The sequence below is a fragment of the Oryzias latipes genome, chromosome 7 (genome assembly GCF_002234675.1).
Source record: "Oryzias latipes chromosome 7, ASM223467v1".
Lineage (NCBI taxonomy): Eukaryota > Metazoa > Chordata > Actinopteri > Beloniformes > Adrianichthyidae > Oryzias > Oryzias latipes.
The window spans coordinates 32,110,506-32,129,635 of NC_019865.2; the positions used below are offsets into that span (position 1 = coordinate 32,110,506).

Here is a 19,130-nt window from a genome sequence, read left to right on the forward strand (position 1 = left end):
TGAAAAAAACTGAAAAATGATTTGGTGCTTCTGTGTATCAGCAGAAAAGACACAGACCCTGCTGTTGTGACTCACAACACAAACTAAGCGGTTCCTGGTCCCTGCATCCGTTCACATTGAGAGACAGCTTTTCAACTTGTGGACGAAGGATGAAGGAAGGAAAGAACTAAAGGAGAGAAGGAAGGACAAACAGGAGTGTATTCCTACATGGCAGGATGTCTTTATAACGGTTCTTCTTGATGTTTTCCTTCTGAGCTCCAGCTTCAGAGGTCAAACCCAGCTGTCTCTTTGACTGCAGGGACTCTGAACGCAGCACCTGTCAACAACACACACACACACACAATCGACTGGTTAGTGTAGGACTATAGAGTAGTGAACAGGATTCAACTACGTTAGGGTTTAGGAATTCTTTGATCACGTTTTTCACATGAAATGATTGGGAAAACTTTAAAGTTTCACTTTCCCAGCGTTCCCAGCAGTCTTTTCACCAGGATTCTGCTGCTTTAAGCCCTAAACACAAACTATGTAGCAGTTTCCTACAGCATAGTTTCTGCAGAACGGAACAGGTTCTTCAGAAATTCCCCTCTGAGTTGTGTCTGCACCAATTTCCCATGATCCCTTTGTCTACATGCTCTCCCGCTAGCACAACCCAAAGCTAACATTACCAGTGCAACAACAATGGCAGCAGTATCAGATCTATCCATCCGTACGGCTTAGATCCAGATTCCAGCTCAGACGAGGAAAACAAAGACGTTCATGTTTGTCTGCAGGTGGATGCATCAGAATGGAGCAGCATTGGAGCAGCATTTTTTTTTAATATGCTCCCGATTCACCACGATTTGAATAAAGAAATACTCAGAAATGCCACTTTGAACCTAATTTTCCTTAAACTTTTCTAAGATTTTCAGACATGTTTGAAATTAATAAAGTTTGGCCTCAATTACAAAAGGGGTTTATTCAGACATACCTTTGGTTTGTCTGAAGATTAATAACCCCTCTTGTTAAAGTAAAATATGTCCAACACAAGAGGCCCTCAGCTCTCATCTGTCTGCCCAGCTGTTGGACAGGACAAGTTAAAAAAAAAAAAAAAAAAATTTTCCTTAAACTTCAAGGACATGTTGAAAACATCAAAATCCTCCTTTTCATTGGCGTGGGGTTTTACTACGGTTCACTTGATTCAACGCTGAAAACGCTGATGGGACGTTTCCTCATTTCCAACATCTTTCTGTTGTTGAAATGATTATTTAAGGGTCCAAGAGTGTTGCTCTTCTGAAGTTAACTCTGCATCCTCCTGATCTTTGTCCCACAGAGCTCTCATCACTGTTCACATTCCACGGAGGCAGAAGCAAAAGCAGGAGCACACGTCTTCCTGAAGGTCAGAAAGAATATAAAAGTGGAAACCCCAAATCCTACTGATTTAAAAAAGAGAAGTCATGAATGCAGAGGAGCAGTGTGTAAGACAGAGGAGAGTAAGAGTCGTCTTCTGTCAGTGCTGAAGAGGAATCTGAGACAAACAAACCCGTTTAGATTTGCTGATTGGGTTGATGATCTTTGGATTCCTGGCAAAGAAGTGTCAACAATACAGCTTTATGTGTTTTAACAGAAAACCTGTTTTCAAGAGATGATGCCAGCAGACTCCAACCAGAGCGGCTTTAAGGAAGAGAGATTTGAAGAGGAGCGGCAGAAAAAGGAGGAGGGACAGCAGTGTCCGTCATCCACCAATGACATGCTGCTGTCGTCTCTGTACTCCACATTTAGAACTGTTTGCTGTGGTAAACTGTATACCAAATGAGTTCACTTGGGTTGTTTTAGTATCAGTTTATGCTTCACCTTTGGCTAAGTCTAACTCTGCATGTGAATCTACTGGCTCGGCTGTTACAATGATACAGACACAACACTCAAATGCATATCTACCATTATCTGATTTTGATCCTAAAGCTTTCTGGCTTCTACACTCCCAACGTATATTAGTCATCAAAAAAAAAAAAGTTAGATTTGTTTTATGCACTGCCCCTGCTCTCCTGCACCAGGGCTGCTCATTCCTGGGGGGTATTCCAGAAAGCAGGTTATGCTAGCTCCCACGATAAGTTTGAGGCTAAAGAAGTTGATAACCTCAACTTTCGGTTCCAGAAATGGAGGTATGTTTCAGGGTATGTCAAGTTGCCATAGCAACTCATGCTCTGACCATAACCTGGTCTGGAGCAGGTTTAGTTGAAGGTTAGTTTGTTTTCAGAGAGGTGAAGCAGCACGGCGTGTCCATTTGAAGATGATTTAGAGGATGAAGAAGCTCAGATAATACTTTTTCCACCGTCATAGGGTGATAAGACCACATATGGATGTTGGAAAGATAAACATTTTACATTAATCTAACTTAATTATTTGCTTCAGTTAAGATAAATCATTTTTTTGTTAAGTCAGTTTAAAAATAACACGTAGTTTTCAGACATTTATTTTCCTTTCATTCAAATTAATTCAATTAAGTAGGTGTAACTTTGGTGCTGCTGTTAGATCGGCACCGCAAGGGATTGTGGGATACCATTCCCTTTGCCTGTCTGGACGGATTTGGGTTTAAGTGTGGTTTTTTGACCAAATGTGTTTAGTTGTTTAGCTGTTTTACTGTGTTTTGTCGATTTATTTTGTCCTACTATGCTTACGTCTCTGCACCATGAGTGAGAGTGAAGGAGAGGATAAGGAGTTTATATCGCACTCCTTCCTATTAAGACAGTAATTATGATGATGGAGAATTCCTTGAGGAATTTATGCTTTCCATGCATTTTTTCCCGTCCTCTTAATTGTTATAAATGATAATGAGAATATCTGCCGGCTCAAACATAGACATATGAGAGTTCAAGAATCATAATTAATTAAGATGGAAAAAAGATTAATTGAATTGGACTAATATGACATTTAGTTAAATAAATATATGTAAATTTGAGTTGTACAAACAGTTACTGAGTTTTATAGACGTAAGAAATTAGGTTGAATAAATTTAACTCAATTACTTGTTACCAATATTCATTTACGGTAAGTTGGCAAAATTGGATAAGTTATATATATGCGTCACAAGGAAAATGGAAATAAGATCAGAAACCTGTGCGTTTACTTTGTCTGTTCTTTATCTCCAAGCAGAAACTCTTTCTTTTGATGATGATGCAGCAGTGTTACTTTTTTGATGGATGTATAATCTTCATGCGCCATCATTGAAATCTCAGACTCCGTCTCACTGAAGTATAGAGCTCTCTTTTTTTCTCCACGCGACTCCACACGACTCCGTAAATCGGCGATCTATTGAGAATGTCTTTATGTACTTAGTGTGCACGTGCATTAACCCAGGGTTACCAATTCGAGCGTAATTACGCTAACTCATATCCGGTCTTTTGAAACCAACATACCCCGAGTAAGCAAGTTCAGGCGAAATTATTGGACATGTATAATAGGGTCTGGTGTGAAGGTAAATTGCCGACCAATTGGAAAGAGGCTGTGGTTATTCCTATATTAAAACCTGGGAAAGATCCGAGCAGCCCAGAAAATTACAGGCCCATAGCACTCACATCACATGTTGGTAAAGTGATGGAAAGAATGATAAATGAGAGATTGCAGTATTACCTGGAAAGTAAAAATTTGCTGTCCCCATATCAGAATGGTTTTAGGAAAGGTCGAGGGACAATGGATCCTGTAATCTGTCTAGAAGCAGACATTAGGAAAGCCCAAGTAAATAAAGAATATTTGGTGGCAGTATTCTTTGATATTGAAAAGGCTTATGATATGGTCTGGAAAGAGGGTTTATTGATAAAATTAAGAACGTTGGGACTTAATGGAAGAATCTATAAATGGATTAAGGGCTTTTTGTTTGATAGATATGTTCAAGTCAGGATAGGAAAGTCCTTTTCTACTAGGTACGTAGTGGATAATGGAACCCCACAAGGTAGTGTAATTAGCCCTGTGCTGTTTTCAATTATGATTAATGATATATTTAATTCAATTGGATGTGAATTTGGGAAAGCATTATTTGCAGATGATGGAGCCTTGTGGAAGAGGGGAAGAAATATTCATTATGTGGAGAGAAAGATACAAGACGCCATTACGGAGGTGGAAAACTGGTCTTATGACTGGGGATTCAAATTTTCAGTAACTAAAACAAAATGCATGGTTTTTACTAGGAAACGTGGAACTGTTTTGAACTTAAGGTTATATGGAGAAGCAATTGAGCAAGTACATAGTTTTAGGTACCTGGGGGTTATATTGGATACAAAATTGAAATGGAGAGAGAACATTGATAGTATAGTAGGGAGATGTAAGAAAGTCATAAATATAATGAGATGCTTGAAAGGTACTGGGTGGGGAGCTAGTGCACAGGCTTTAAAACAAATATATATTACAATGATTAGGTCAGTCACAGATTATGGAATTATTGTTTACAATACAGCGTGCAAAACGTTATTACATAAAATAGAAGTCATCCAAAATCAGGCTTTGAAAATATGCACTGGGGCTATGAGGTCAACTCGTGCTGTGTCATTACAAGTTGAAATGGGGGAGCTACCATTGAAACTAAGAATTAAACAGCTGATGCTTAACTATTGGGTGAAAATACAGGGTTGTGTAGGTGTAGAGAACATGGTTAGGAGGGCTATTGAGCCTTGTTGGGAAAGTGATAATGGGACAAATGAAAGTGCTGCTTGGAAATTAGCTAGGTTAGCGAGAAAAGCAAATATTCATGGCAAAACCCTAGTTAAGACGTTTCTGTACCCGACCACTCCTTTCTGGATTTTTCCAACTGCACAAGTGGATTTGTATCTCCATAGAACAATGGAGGATAGAAAAGGGAAGGGAAACTGGGATGAGATAACAGCAGACAGATTAGACACAGTCCATGCTTCATTTATACCCATATATACAGATGGATCTAAAGACCCAGAAACAATGAGAACTGGTTTTTCTTTCTGTATCCCTACATTGGACAAATCTGTTGGAGTTAAGACGTCAAAGGATCTTTCAGTTTTTGCAGTTGAAATGTTGGCAATTTCATATAGTTTACACTGGCTAGAACAGAACAGAATTGGGGATGGTATAATTTGTTCAGATTCATTGTCAGCTTTGATATCTCTGAAGTCATACTATTCTGAGAGCAGATCAGATATATTATATGAAATTTATGAGAGTTTGATCAGGTTGGCAAACTTAAAAATAAACATTAGATTCATGTGGGTACCAGCACATAGGGGGGTGGAGGGAAATGAAATGGCTGACTTCCTGGCAAAAAGGGCATTGAAACGGGGAATAGAGATAGAAATTCCATTAGGTAGGACAGAATTTAGGGCAATTATTAGGAGGCGTATTATGGAAGAATGGCAGACACAATGGGAAAGGGAGAGGAAAGGAAGACATCTATTTAGTGTTCAGGACAAAGTAGGGAGAGGTATGAATGTCAGAGTAAACACCAGAGATAGCTGCATAATATCACGGTTGAGGATGGGACACACTGGTTTAAATAATACATTGCATCTGATAGGGAAACATCCTACTGGTTTGTGTGAGTGCGGGAAAGGGGAAGAGTCTGTGGAGCATGTGCTATGTCAGTGTGAACTGTATAGGGAGGAAAGACGACAACTGGAAAGTAGGGTACGGATGATAGAGGGCGAGCAAATGACTTTAAAGAAGCTTTTGGGAGGGGAGGAGAATTTAAATGATGCAATTATAGGTTTTTTGAAAAGAACTAGGTTATTGAGGAGAATTTAGTTTTTTTTTTTTTTTTTTTTTTTTTTTTTATATAGTCAAATTTGGTTAGGTAATCCCCACTCTGACCCACACTCCAACACAGTAGGTGGCGGTAATGCACCTTCACGATAGTGCCTCCCGCCAATAAAATCACAAGAAGAAGCAAGTTCAGGCGGATTTCAGCCAGAGTTCAGGCTTAAAGTCAGGCTAGTATAAACATGCTTCCTGGAATACCCCCCTGGTCCTGGAGATCTACCAACCTGCCTGTTTTCCAGATCTCCAAGCCTGCTAGCTGCTGGTTAGCTCAATCAGATGTCTCCAGATTCTGATTGAATGAACACACCTGGCCCAGGTAATCAGCAGTACGCAGTGCAGGCAGAGCTGGAATACAGGCAGCGTGGTAGATCTCCAGGAGCAGGAATGAGCAGCCCTGCTCTCCTTACAGCCTCCACCTCCATTGACACATCCTGACACAGAGGACTAAAGAGGGGAACAGGATGTCCTCCAAACTTTAAAGCCATCCTCCAAAGGATCACCAGCAAAATGTCAAGAAAGGCTCCAGTCTCTAATCCTTCCAGTTGGTCATTTCCCAGTACAAATACCTATACCATATTTTTACATTTTACCTGTTTTTATGTGCAGCCTTTGTGATGCAGATTTACTAAAGGTGTATTACAAATAGGGATGGCCCGTGTGACACAGACGCTTCGGTGCGCGGTTCACCTTCATGAAACAGAGTGTTTCGGCACAATGTTTCAGGGCGTGTGTCAACCAGCGCAGATCACGTGGTGGATGACGTATGACGGGCCAGATGCTTCGTTTGGTCGAAGCACGCTTCAGGTCACTTGCGTTTCGAACACTTGGGCGCGCTATTCTCTAGAAATATGAAATAAATCCTGAACGTTTCCCGACCAGTTCCATTGTTTCCCCTGTATTGGAATCAGCATCAGTTCATTGCACTTTACCATGGCTCCTGGTAAAAAACGTTATGTGGCTCAGGATCATTTCAACTCGGTTTATCCTAATAAAACAATACACTATGAACGTTGTGTATAAAACAAAAACACTGCAATGAATCTATTATGGAATGTTATTATCTTGTGAATAGAGATAACTCAGTGGAATAGTCATTGGTACTTAATACACAGGTTCTAGATTCGAGTCCAGCACTATACTTTTTTTGCGTTTATTTTTTCTTCATGTGATGTGTAATTTGCTGTGTCAAGCACTTCTCACAGAAAACGTCACATGTTGTGTTGTTTTACATTTTTTCATCATCATTTCCACATTGAAGTGTTTCAAGGAGCTTTGTTGAAACATATGTCAAAATACAACCAGTCCGCCACCAGATGCAGCTGTTCTGTGTGGCTTCGAAGCCCTGAATGAGTGGTTCATTTGGGTTCCACCCACCTGCAGTATCATTACATTTTGAATTGACAAAGCCTCTTGGATAAGAAGTGAAAAATCTTCTAACTTTACAACCTGGATGAATGAGAGTCTTCATAGATACAAAGAATGGTGAATATTTTTTGAAGTTTGTAACAAGACTTGAAGAACATTTGATGGCAGAAGAGACATTACCAAAGAGAAAAGGGATCCCTAGCAAGTCAAACAGTAGCAAAAAAGTTGTCCAGGTATTAGACTGCTCCTAAGTGTCTTTACCTCTGCATTTCAATATGATCTCGTATTATTCCCACAATGCCTCAGGAGGAAACAGTCTGTTGGTCTATTGCTGTTTAAGGAAGGAGGAAATCGTCATGGGAAAGCTTTATCAACATCTTTATAACACAGAACATCCAATTGTCTTCAGTCAGAGGCTTTCTTTGCATCTGCTGTGACCTTTCCGGAGATCCTTTCTGCCCGGATCTCCCACAACGGTTCTGAAGAATTTAGGAACAGGACTTACTACAAACTCTGATTTGCCCCCAAAGATCAATTTTCATACAAACCAGATTGAACTGAAACACACACAGACACATTTTCTGTGTAAGACGCTTTCAGAATAAGAGTACCTCTCAGGCTAGCAGAAACCTCCACTCAGCTTCTTCTTCTGTGGTCACCTCAGTAGCTCTCACATTCTGGTGCTTTAAAAACAGCTTCAGATCAGAGCTGGTTCGAGGATTGGAGCCCTTGGAGAGGGTGGGATGTGGCGCCAGCCCACCACACCTGCCCAACTAAAAGGGGACCAAGACTGACTAAATCCTTAAAGTATTGTCTTTACAAAGTAAAACACACAAATGAACAGAGCATTACACTGTTTAATAACATGTTACATGTTATAAGGGCCTGCAAAGGCCTGTTGACCTGTTCAGGGTGTACAACACCTTCACCAACCATAGCTGGGACAGGAACCAGCAACCCTGTGACCCCAAAAGGAATCAGGCATATTCTGAAGATGGATGGACGGAATAACTAGAACCTTTGAATAGAAGATGAAATTTATGTTCATGTTTGTGAAAATCTCATGAGAAAATACAGAGGTGTCAAGTTGAAAATAACACTAAATGGTGCTAAAATTGTAAGGGTTCTGTGGTTTGGTTTGGTTTTTGTGGTTTTTGGTCATGTTATGAGTCGCCCTCTGTCACACAGTTTCTCAGTCCATCATGATCCACAGCTGTTGTCATTTTAGTTCATTGCCCTCAGCCTATTTAAGTGTCTGCTTTTCAGTTCATCATTGTCAGGTCACCTTTTTGTAGCTACATGGGTTTTGTCTTTTCCAGTTTGTTTATTAAACGTTTGATTTTCTGTCCAAAACTCTGTCAGGACAGCGCCTGACAAAAATAGGCAAACTTAAAAAACAACTGCTGGTTTCACTAAAATAACAGTGTCAAAAATGGGGTCACTTTTTCTTTTTAGCAAAGGCACTGACTGAAATATGTAACAGAACTATAAACAACACGCAATAAAGAAAATAACACAAGTAAAACTGATCAGGTTTTGTGCAAATGTCTTAGAAAATATAAAGGCCCCATGCTCAAACCCAATACAAAGCTACAGTGCTACGTCCTTTTAAACAATGGCCAAGAGTGCAAACTACACCAAACTAAAACTATAAAGCAGCACTGAAATCTGGTCAAAGTCTGGCTAAAGCTATGAACGTCTGCAGTTCCTAGCAGCAAAAGCATCAATGGTCTCATGAAATGATACCTGTCAAGACACCTCCCACTTTATTCTAAGTCCATTGAGGCGATCCAAGAGACATTGTAGATCTGAGAGATGTTTCTTTAAGTTTTGAGAAGCTCATCTCTACTGAACCAACACTTGGTGGAACTCCTGCAGGACGCTTAGAAGTTCGGATGTGGTCCCTGGCATTACTTGCATCTCCAATGCGTGCTGCTTTCTATCAAGATCTCACTGCCCTCTGCAGCTCAGGGTGTTGAATAGCATCCTTCACTGCATCTCCAGGGGCATCATTTATAAACGTTGCGTACGCACAAAAGAAGGCGTACGCCACTCTCTACGCAATAGTTGAGATTTATAAAAAGCAAACTTGACGGGAAAATGTGCGGTCCTTCACGCAAGCTCTGACCCAGGCGTACGCACAAAAACGGGTGAAATGAGAAAAGGCGACACCGTCGGCAGATGGAAGAAACACGTGAAAGTGACAGTGTGTGCCAAATCTTGCTGGCATGTGCTGTGCTACACAATGTGGCACAGCTTAAAAACGTGCCTCTACCCCCTGGCGCTGATTGCTGTGTTGGCCCCGACCCTGAACCCCATCCCCACGCATTTGAGCCATTTGCTGCTGCTGTGCGCCAGCGTTTGGAAGTGATGCGTCGCTTGTAAAGAACAACAAGAGGTGTGGAAAATATTATTTATTTAAGAATTCCCTCATCGTGCAGTTTATTTCAGTCAGGGCGATCTTGATTTCGCCCAACTCCTTGGCCACCTCTCTGATTTAACTACTGACTTCCCTCTGCATTTCAAGGACTGCATCGGTGAGGACGCGTCCACTGCTGGAGGGTTGAGAGCCGCGTGCCGTGGAGACGCTGGGGCCAGACGGCTGCTCAGCTGCAGCATCGTAACCACTGGAACACCCAGCAACTAAAATAAAATTTTTCTATATTAATAATCTGCAATTGTGTAGCCTGCATACATGTGACTTGACTGCATTCATTTGAATTATTTCTCTTACCTGTGTCACCCTGACCCTGGCGCGTCGGCGTCCCCTCCGTCTCAGTCAGGTGACTGAGGCGGAGGAGGACGCCGATTCTTCCACTTTCGGCTTCTCCCATCAGGGGTCGCCACAGCGAACAAGTCGCATGGTAAATTTGGCAATGTTTTACGCCGGATGCCCTTCCTGACGCAACCTTCTCAAGCCGGGCTTGGAACCGGCAGAGGTAGGGAAGGGAACAGGGAACAGCCCGGAGTCGAACCCTGGTTTCACGGATGGAAGGCGCCGCAAACCAGCACGAGCTAAACTGGCTCCCCCGGAGGAGGACGCCGATAAGGGGACTTAATAGGGATTCCCCAATAATAGCGGCCAGTTTCTCATCAAGAGGGGTCAGCTCCGGTCCCCCACCCCCCCACCCCCCCACGTGGCGGACACACTCTGCCGATGCAGCGCTAGACGTTTCTTTGCCTCGACTTTGATGTCCGATCATTTCTTTCATTTCTTTTTTATTTCGGCCACGTCCGAGGTTGTGAGGCTACAGCATTTACGCGTCTGCCACCGTTTGCCACTCAAGTGCCTTTTTGGCATTAGTAATGCCCACACTGTGCCCCAAACAACACTTTTCTCCTCTTTTCCACCTCGCCAACGATAACTTCTACTTCACATTGAGTGAAGTTACGTTTTTTTGATTTCCCCTCTGTGTTTGCCATGATTTAGCAAGCCATGAATATTCATTTGTGGGCGTTTCACGGACTATTTATGGGCAACTATGGGCGTGTCATGTAGCCGCAAAAGCTGCGCTGCATTTAGAATCGGTTGTGATTCATAAAGGGAAAGATGCGTAGGATGTGCGTGCGCACGGTTTTATAAATCCGAATATTTCTGTGCGTACGCACGTCCTATGTTTCATCCGTACGCCACTTCTGACGCAAATCCTACGCAAAGTTTTATAAATGAGGCCCCAGCTCTTTTTTGGCCAGACTCAATTAAGAACAAAAAAAGCTAAACCTGGGTATTTGTCTTTTGTTTCACTCTTCTTCCCTCGCTCTCTGCTCTGACAATCACATTAAAAAACAGTCTGGAAGCAGAAACGTCTCCTACAGCAACATCAGAGGCTGTTTGTGAGTCAAAAACACAAAAGAACTTCAGATTTCATATGAATTCCCAGCTGATGAAACGTTGGTACTTAAACACACAGCAAACAGAAAAGATTTAACTATAAGAAAGATGAGGCAAAAACAGGAAGATTACATCACGAGACATTTTTCTGACTCTGTAATTGACTCCTCGCCAACTTCACCCTTTACTCTATCTTCATTTCTTTCTATATGTACCACAACAAAGTGATCTAAGGAGGGGTAACATGCTGCACAGAGCACTGGTTGTTCGGTTAAAATCTGACAGAACCTATTTTGGCTTGTGTTTAAAAAAGATCCATGTGAGAAAAAAAAGCCATGACATATTTTCCTTTGCTATGTTTCCAAATCATTGTAGTTCTGTTACACTGCCATCCTATTTAAACTTAAATAATCAAACGGTAACATTTTCAACACATTTCAAGTTTAGTTCTGAAAGAAAAAAGTCTCTACTGCTAAAAATGTCGAGAAGTAGCTCTGGAGCACAGGAAGAGCTCTGTCTGTATGAATGCTGGGAGTGAGGCTGAACAGCCATGACTCTCAGAAACCATCTCGAAGTGGCCCACTGCCTTTTTATTGGAAGACCAGAGAGGAGGTTCATGTCGTAAGAAGGAGGACATGAGGGTGGTTGGTGTGAGAGAGGGAGATACAGAAGGTTAGATTTAGGGGAGGCTTCAAAAGGCGAAGAAAAAAAGGACTTCAAGGAGTGTTTGTGCTGAATTTCATGTTTAAAAACCAAATTGAGTGATTCCAATCACATATGAAAAAATATGCTGTGATATGAAATTCAACTACTTCAGTGTAGAAGTTCAAAATGATAAGAAACACAGGAAAAAGCTCTCAGTGGGGACTGGTGGTAACCATTGACTGTAAATGAGAACTGGACTGAGTGACCCCTCCCTCCTGGTGTTCCAAACAGGAAGCAGCGCCGCTGGCTCCAGGAGGCCCAACCCCGTAGACTTCATTAGAGAAATAAACAGCTGTTACTCAGTCATTCTATTGGTCAGAAGAACCGTTCTGGATCTGATACTTGTTTTTAACATCTTCTTGATAAACTTCATGTTCTTCATGATCTTTATGCTGTAGTGCAAGTTAATCAACTTATAAACTGACCAATCACATGCCTCAATAAAAGTAGTTCATCTCACATCCAATATTCGAAAGATTTGATTGACAGGTTCTCTCAAGCTCTCTTTCCAGTGGTAGGGATGTGGCCTTCCAGTAAGCTCTCTCCTGATTGGTGAGTGTGGTTGCCATACAAAGATGACTCGGGTTGACTCAGACTAATCACTACTTTCTAACAATTTCTGGTTCCAGCAAAGCAAAGTCTATAATGTGAAAAAATGGTGACTGAATTGACTTCATTTGGTCAGAGCTGGAAGGAAACCATTTTCTGTGGCTGACTTCACACTAACTCGGTCCAGTTCTCATTTACAGTAAATGGTGGTATCGGTCCGTTGTGGTGAAGAGAGAGCTGAGCCGAAAAGCAAAGCTCTCAATTTACCGGTCGATCTACGTTCCAATACTCACCTATGGTCATGAGCTCTGGGTCATGACCGAAAGAACGAGGTCCCGAATACAAGCGGCTGAAATGAGCTTCCTCCGTAGGGTGGCTGGGGGCTCCCTTAGAGATAAGATGAGAAGCTCAGTTACCCGCGGAGAGCTCGGAGTAGAACCACTTCTCCTCCACATCCAGAGGAGCCAGTTGAGGTGGCTTGGGCATCTAGTCTGGATGCTTCCTGGACGCTTCCCTGGGGAGGCGGTGTTCCGGGCATGTCCCACTGGGCGGAGGCCCCGGGGAAGACCCAGGACACACTGGAGAGACTATGTCTCTCGGCTGGCCTGGGAACGCCTCGGGGTCCCCCAGAGGAGCTGGAGGAAGTGGCTGGGGAGAGGGAAGTCTGGGCATCTCTGCTTAGACTGCTGCCCCCGCGACTCGGTCCCGGATAAGCGGAGGAAGATGGATGGATGGTGGTAAAAAAAAGACAGTAAATGGTAGTTGTATGGCCTGTGAAATGATAAGCCTGCTGGCAGAACAGACTCTTCAGGTGCTGCATGAATCTGCAGCCACAGGTTGATAGTGAACCGACATGAAGCAGAGGAAGCAGCCTGACCAGTTTCTTTACAGGAACATGAAGCAGCCGCAGACTGCAGACAGGATGTGAATCTGCTCTGCTCTTCATCACATTCAAGCAGGAAGTCTCCCTGAAGAGTTTCAGGTGACAGGTCGGTCGATCTATGCAATGGTCAATGCAAGACAGAGTTTGTTTCGGAGGCCGCCACAGATCAACTGTGAACCAATGGTGAGTCAGAAAGTCTGAACTTCTCAAAATAGCAGCTCACTGAACTGTAGCCGCAACAGCTGTCTGCTTTTTTTCTGCACCTGAACTCTTCTTTTCATCATTTTTCCTGCACTTCCATCCAGGAGCAGACGTGTGTTTGATCAGTTCAAGTCTGAAACCGTGGAGCAGGAAAGAAGCGATCCTTTCGGGACGTGGTTCTCAGAATTGTCATTTTTACAATCAAACGTGTTTTGAATATTGATTTACCTGGCTTATGTAAATGAATGCAGCTGTGTGAGTCTGTTGTTCAGCTACACTTTGGCAGAAGTCAACATAACTACCCCCTGCTGCAAAGCAGCTGGACGGATGTCCTTCTGCATCCCCTCCGATGTTGGTGTTTGAGATTTGCCTCATTCATTTAGTTTGAATGCAAATGTTCCACTGACATTTTATTCAAGAAAATTTTAATGTAGAGAGATTTCTTATTATCTATTTTGCAAATACCTGAAGTGAGACACAAAGTAAAACAGACTTTCTGTCTCCACTCTGAAGATATCTTATTTCCCTAATAAAATTCCACTTCTCCTTTGATCAGGCTTTGTTTGTCCTTCCGAGTTTTCCTCGTGAAAGGTGATGTCTACATCACCTGGTCATTACGGGAGATGGTCCGCATTTTTTTTAAAACCTGCTTATTCCCTTGTAGGGTCACATGGTTGCTGGAGCCTATCCCAACCACTGTTAGGTAAAGGTTGGGTCACCCTGGACAAGCCACCAGTCTGTTGCAGGGCCACAGAATCACACACACTCACATGAACACCTAAAAGACAACTTAGTCCCCAATTAACCCATGAAGCATGATTCTGGACTGAGGGACGAATATAAAATGAATGCACGGGAAGAACATAGAAAGGCACCACCTGGAATTTGAAACTGGGCCTTCTGGCTGCACCAAAGGGGAATCGAGCACGTTCCACATCTTCCACTGAACTGTCCCTTTATTTCACATCTGATCAGCTGAGATAAAAAGGTAAGGTAGAAAGCAGGATAACATCAGCACAGTCTGGGTGTTGGTAGTTCTGTTTAGTGCTTATGTTTGCCTTTGGGTGATTGACTCACTGCCCATTTTAACAAAACAACAGTAATGACACACTTGCTGGATTAAAACATTAAAACAAAATGGCATGTTTCAGGGTGGTCTTTCAGTCTGGCCTGTCTAAGGCACACCTGTGCAGTAATCATGCTGTCCAATCAGCATGTTGATATGGCACACCTGCGGGGTGGGATGGATTATCTCAGCGAGAGAGAAGTGCTCACATTTACAGATTTAGACACATTTGTGAACAATATCTGAGAGAAATGGTTGCGCTGTTTGCAGAAAATGTGTCAGATCTTTGAGTTCGTTTAATGATAAATGGAGCAAAAACAAAAATGTGGTGTTAATATTTTTTGTCCAGTGTAATTACAGCGTTTATGATTCAATACATTTTTAATGTAAACACATGGATTTTTGAAAACAGTAAAGTCCCATTGAAGCTGACCTTCCCATCCCAACATGAACCTCAAAAAGAGTTATCATGATATCCAGCAGAAGGTCTCATTTTTACAGAAGAAACAACAAGAGCTTTTATTGAAGTGGTTACTTGAAGGTTTGAATCTTCATTTTTACCTGACCTAAAAACACATCCCTGACTTTTACGTCCCCTTTGCTCACACACATTTCATTTCCATCATCTCATTCTTCTGTGTTCCTTCTTATTCCTCCGTTATATCGCTGCACAAACAAGCAGCTTCATGCTGCTCTCAGGTATCAGCATGACCCGACTGGGCGTCAAGTCTGTCAGAGATGGGGGGGCAAGGGTATCACATAGTGTGAGGTCAATCTAAAGACCTCTTTCACTCTAGTTTAAACCGACACAAATGCTTTAAAAAACATTCGTGTCATCTGTGCGTCGTTGGTTGAGCGTTAGGAGGCTTGTTAGAGACAGAACACAGGCTGATGGGAAACAGTAGCTCTTTCAGAGCTCACTGGCTGCAGCTCATTTGAATTAATGATTCAGAGACGACAAAGAAACAAACAACAAGGGAGCAGCCCTAACTGCAAGGCTCACTGTGTCCTCAACTGACAGCCGAAAGGCACACTAACCTCAACCACCATGACCAGAGAGTTACATGTCTGTTGTTTTATTTTTAGTTTAAACATGTGGTGTATTTGCTGTTTATCCTAAAGTTTTAGATAATTCTGATCTTAACAACAAATAAATGTCTCACCTACAGAAGCTCCAGCTCATTCTGAGAAACACTGACCATCAGGGCTACCTATTTACCTGTTCTCTGAGGGATTTAAGCAGACACTCACGTTGAACTCCTGCTCCAAACTTCTGGTATCCCGAGCCTTGAGGGCTGACAGCAGCGAAGGCAGTAGTTCCATGACGAGGAGATCCAACACCTGAGCGAAGCTCCAGCGCAGCAGGAATGCAAATGCAACCTCGGCACATCGACCTTTCACTGGTCTTAGTTCTCTTTCAGAGCTTCTCAGTTCTGCCTCTCAGTCTCACACCGTTGGTTAATGATTCAGTGTGAGATAAGGGCGCCTTGCTCTCTCAGTACAAAGAACAAGGAAGTGTGGGGAAACTTTGAATGAAATAACAGACAGTTCCGATGGCAAAAGAATGAATTTCTGTACCAAAGAAATAGGCAAACTGGAGGGCATTCAATGTTAAAAAGATGACTTATAAACCCCCTGCTATGTATTGCAGTTTGTGTCCGTGCAAAGGGACAGAGAATGGAGGAGAGGAAGAGTCTCCTGCAGAAGCCTAAAAAAAGACAAAACTACCCATAAGCAACTATAAAAAGAAGGCAGCAAGGGCACACATTAAGTAAAACACAAAAAAACTAAGATCCAAAAAAAAAGGAAAAAAAAAATTAAAAGTGAACTGATGCTAAATCACAGGTGTAAAATGACTGAACGTCAAGTATGAAGGAATGGAAAGTAAGACAAGCTCGCAGACATAACCGGACAAATGCAACCACACTGACTGCTCCTGTACTGCTCTGCTTGTCACACGTGCACACACAAAAAGACGTTTCTGTGTCAAAAGATTTGTACAACCAGAAAGACCTTCACAAACTGAAAGACATTCACAAACTGAAAGACGTTCACAGAGTGAAAGATTGTCACAGACTGAAAGATGTGCACAGACTGAAAGACGTTCATAAAGACGTTCATAGACTGCAAGACGTTCACAAAATGAAAGACGTTCAAAGACTGAAAGACGTTCATAAACTGAAAGATGTTCACAGACTGAAAGACATTCATAAATTGAAAGACGTGCACAGACTGAAAGACGTTCATAAAGACGTTCATAGACTGCAAGACGTTCACAAAATGAAAGACGTTAGAAGACTGAAAGACGTTCATAAACTGAAAGATGTTCACAGACTGAAAGACATTCATAAATTGAAAGACGTGCTTAAGCCAAAAGACGTTCATTGACAGAAACATTAACAGGCCAAAAGACATGAACAGCTTGAAAGACGATCACAGGTCATCATGTTTCGGTTTAGGGCTCCAGAATGCAGATGCAGGGTAAGGCTTGGATGCAAAAAGGGCAAGTTGAAGACTGTTTAATGACACTAAATCAAAAACCAAGGAGGAGCATCTGCAACACGAAACGAAAACCAAATAGCAGGCAAAACTCTCCAACACAGAGACTTAAAAGAAGGTGACTTAAATAGTCAGACCACTTCATTAACTTCGAGGTTCCAGCTGTGGACTCCAGCAGGAAGAACAGGTGAGTGGGCAGAGCATCAAGAAGAAGCCACAGCAGAGCTGCTCAAGAACAAAAAGTGAAAACCAAAAACAAAACAAGCAGAACGTGTCATGAAAGAAATTCACAGACAGAAAGACAATCTCAGACTCAGATCAGAAACATTCACAGACTGAAAGACATGCTTAGGACAAAAGACATTTATTAACAGAAAACCATTTTCAGGCCACAGGGTGTTTACTTAACAGACTTAACATCAACTTATGCAAACACACTCAGACGTTATAGACACTATATCCCACACCATCCTTCTTCAGAGACTCTCCTCTATTGGCATTACCCATTCCTTGGGTAATGCCAAGGTATGGGTAATGCTTGGTTTAAATTATGCTTTATCAGGTTGCACTCAGTTTTTTCTACTACAGTAAACCCTCGTTTTTCGAAGGGGTTACGTTCCAAAAAGAACCCGTGATAGGCAAAATCCGTGAAGTAGAATCTTTTATTTTTTATTTACAATTATTATACAATTAAATACTCTATTATACGTTGAAAAGAAAGAACAAACCATTTTACAGGCTCAAGCATTTGTTTCACAAATAAAAGTACTTTAGAAACGTTTTTTTTTTCAGCAAATAACTGCTGTACTATACTGTCAAATAATAATTTTAATCATCAATGTGAACAGAAGGCTTCAAATAGCGGAGTTTAGCCCCGCCCACCTCGACCCGAGTAATTGGATTAAATGGGAGAAAATTTTAAATGATTATGAAAAAAATACAAAGTACAGTGGGACAAATAGTGACTCAGGTGTATTTCAATGCTCTTCAGTCTGAGCCGCTGCATCCTGACTCCGCTCTGCAGTGTTTTCTTCTTTTGAAGCCCGCGGTGCAGCTGTGTTTGTTCAGGAGAAGAACATAGTGATTGACAGTTGTTGTTGCTCTTTTTTCTGCTTTGCAAAAAGATCCTTATACACCGACATGCCACCATCAAGAGAATTTGCACGTACGTAATGTAAATTTGGCGAGATTTTTTACGTACATGTACATATTAAACTGCAACGTTATTGACGCACAGGTAGAGAAGAAGCAGAGTGACTTTTTAGCCAATCAGAATGCAGAACACAATGTACGACGCAAATCCGTGAAGTAGCGAAACCGTGAAAAGTAAACCGCGTTATAGCGAGGGGTCACAGTATACTTTCTTCAAGTCCCAGCCCTCCCAGTCTACTCTGGGGTACCCCATTTTTGTCATCTATATTCTCCCAGTATCTTCAGGAAATTCAATATAAAATTTCATTGCTACACTGATGACAGCCACCTATACCTGGTATAACTCCATTAACCGTCCTGCTTTCCTGACCGCCTGTCTTTTAGAATTCAGATTCTGGTTTTAATCTAACTCCCTGCAACTCAACAGCAATGAAACTGAGCTTCTCCTTATTGGCACAAAATTAACCCTCTCCAAACTTAACACCCTTACACTTTCTATTGGGAACTCTTTGGTTACCTCCTCCTCCCAAGGAAAGAGCATGGATGTTGTCCTAAACAGCTCTCTATCTTTTTAATCCTCAATAACATCAATAACACACCATTCTTCCATCTTTGTAACTTCAACCATCTCCGTCCTTTCCTCCTACACTGCTTCCACTTTGGTCCACAGCCTTGTCACCAGCCGCACCAACAAATCCATCCAGAAACTCCAGCTGGTCCAGAATCCTGCTGTCTGGATCATTACCAGAACTCCCCTTCACCACCACATCACCCCAATCCTTCAGCAGCTCCACTGGCTTCCAGTCCAATCAAGAATCGTTTCCAAAATCCTTCTGTGCAGCTTCAAAGCCTTAATCTCTCCCCTTCCTTCCTACCTGTCTGCCCTCATCAGAGTGGTCACACCTTCCCGCTCCCTGAGGTCTTCATCCTCCATTCACCTGACTTTTCCTTTACCCTGCCTCAACATCATGGGAGTTGGGCTTTCAGCTGCTTAAATCCATCGGATTTAAGAAACTCTAACTCCCTTTCCCTCTTCAAATCCATACTTGAGAGGTATCTGTTCAGGAAATCATAGCTTTAACACCTCTTCACCATCTCTGTCTGTCCCATCTGTGTTGTCTGTA

General features: G+C 42.2%; 1 protein-coding gene across 5 annotated transcripts in view; it reads right to left on the minus strand.

Moving 5' to 3' along the window:
* The window catches only part of LOC101159564 (tyrosine-protein phosphatase non-receptor type 18), a 39,086-nt gene extending 23,271 nt beyond the window's left edge, over positions 1-15,815 (minus strand). For 2 of the 5 annotated variants that reach the window (XR_002289707.2, XM_023957062.1), the window contains exons 1-2: positions 15,607-15,815; positions 208-316 (exon numbers count right to left, since the gene is read on the minus strand). Coding sequence is in view for 4 of the 5 variants with exons in the window: in XM_023957062.1 (XP_023812830.1) it covers positions 208-316; positions 15,607-15,678 (181 nt within the window). In the remaining variant the exon portion in view is untranslated. The remainder of the gene's footprint in view (positions 1-207; positions 317-15,606) is intronic. The other 3 variants (XM_020701627.2, XM_020701628.2, XM_011472968.3) reach the window with 3 other exon arrangements.
* Between the last annotated feature and the right edge of the window lie 3,315 nt (positions 15,816-19,130).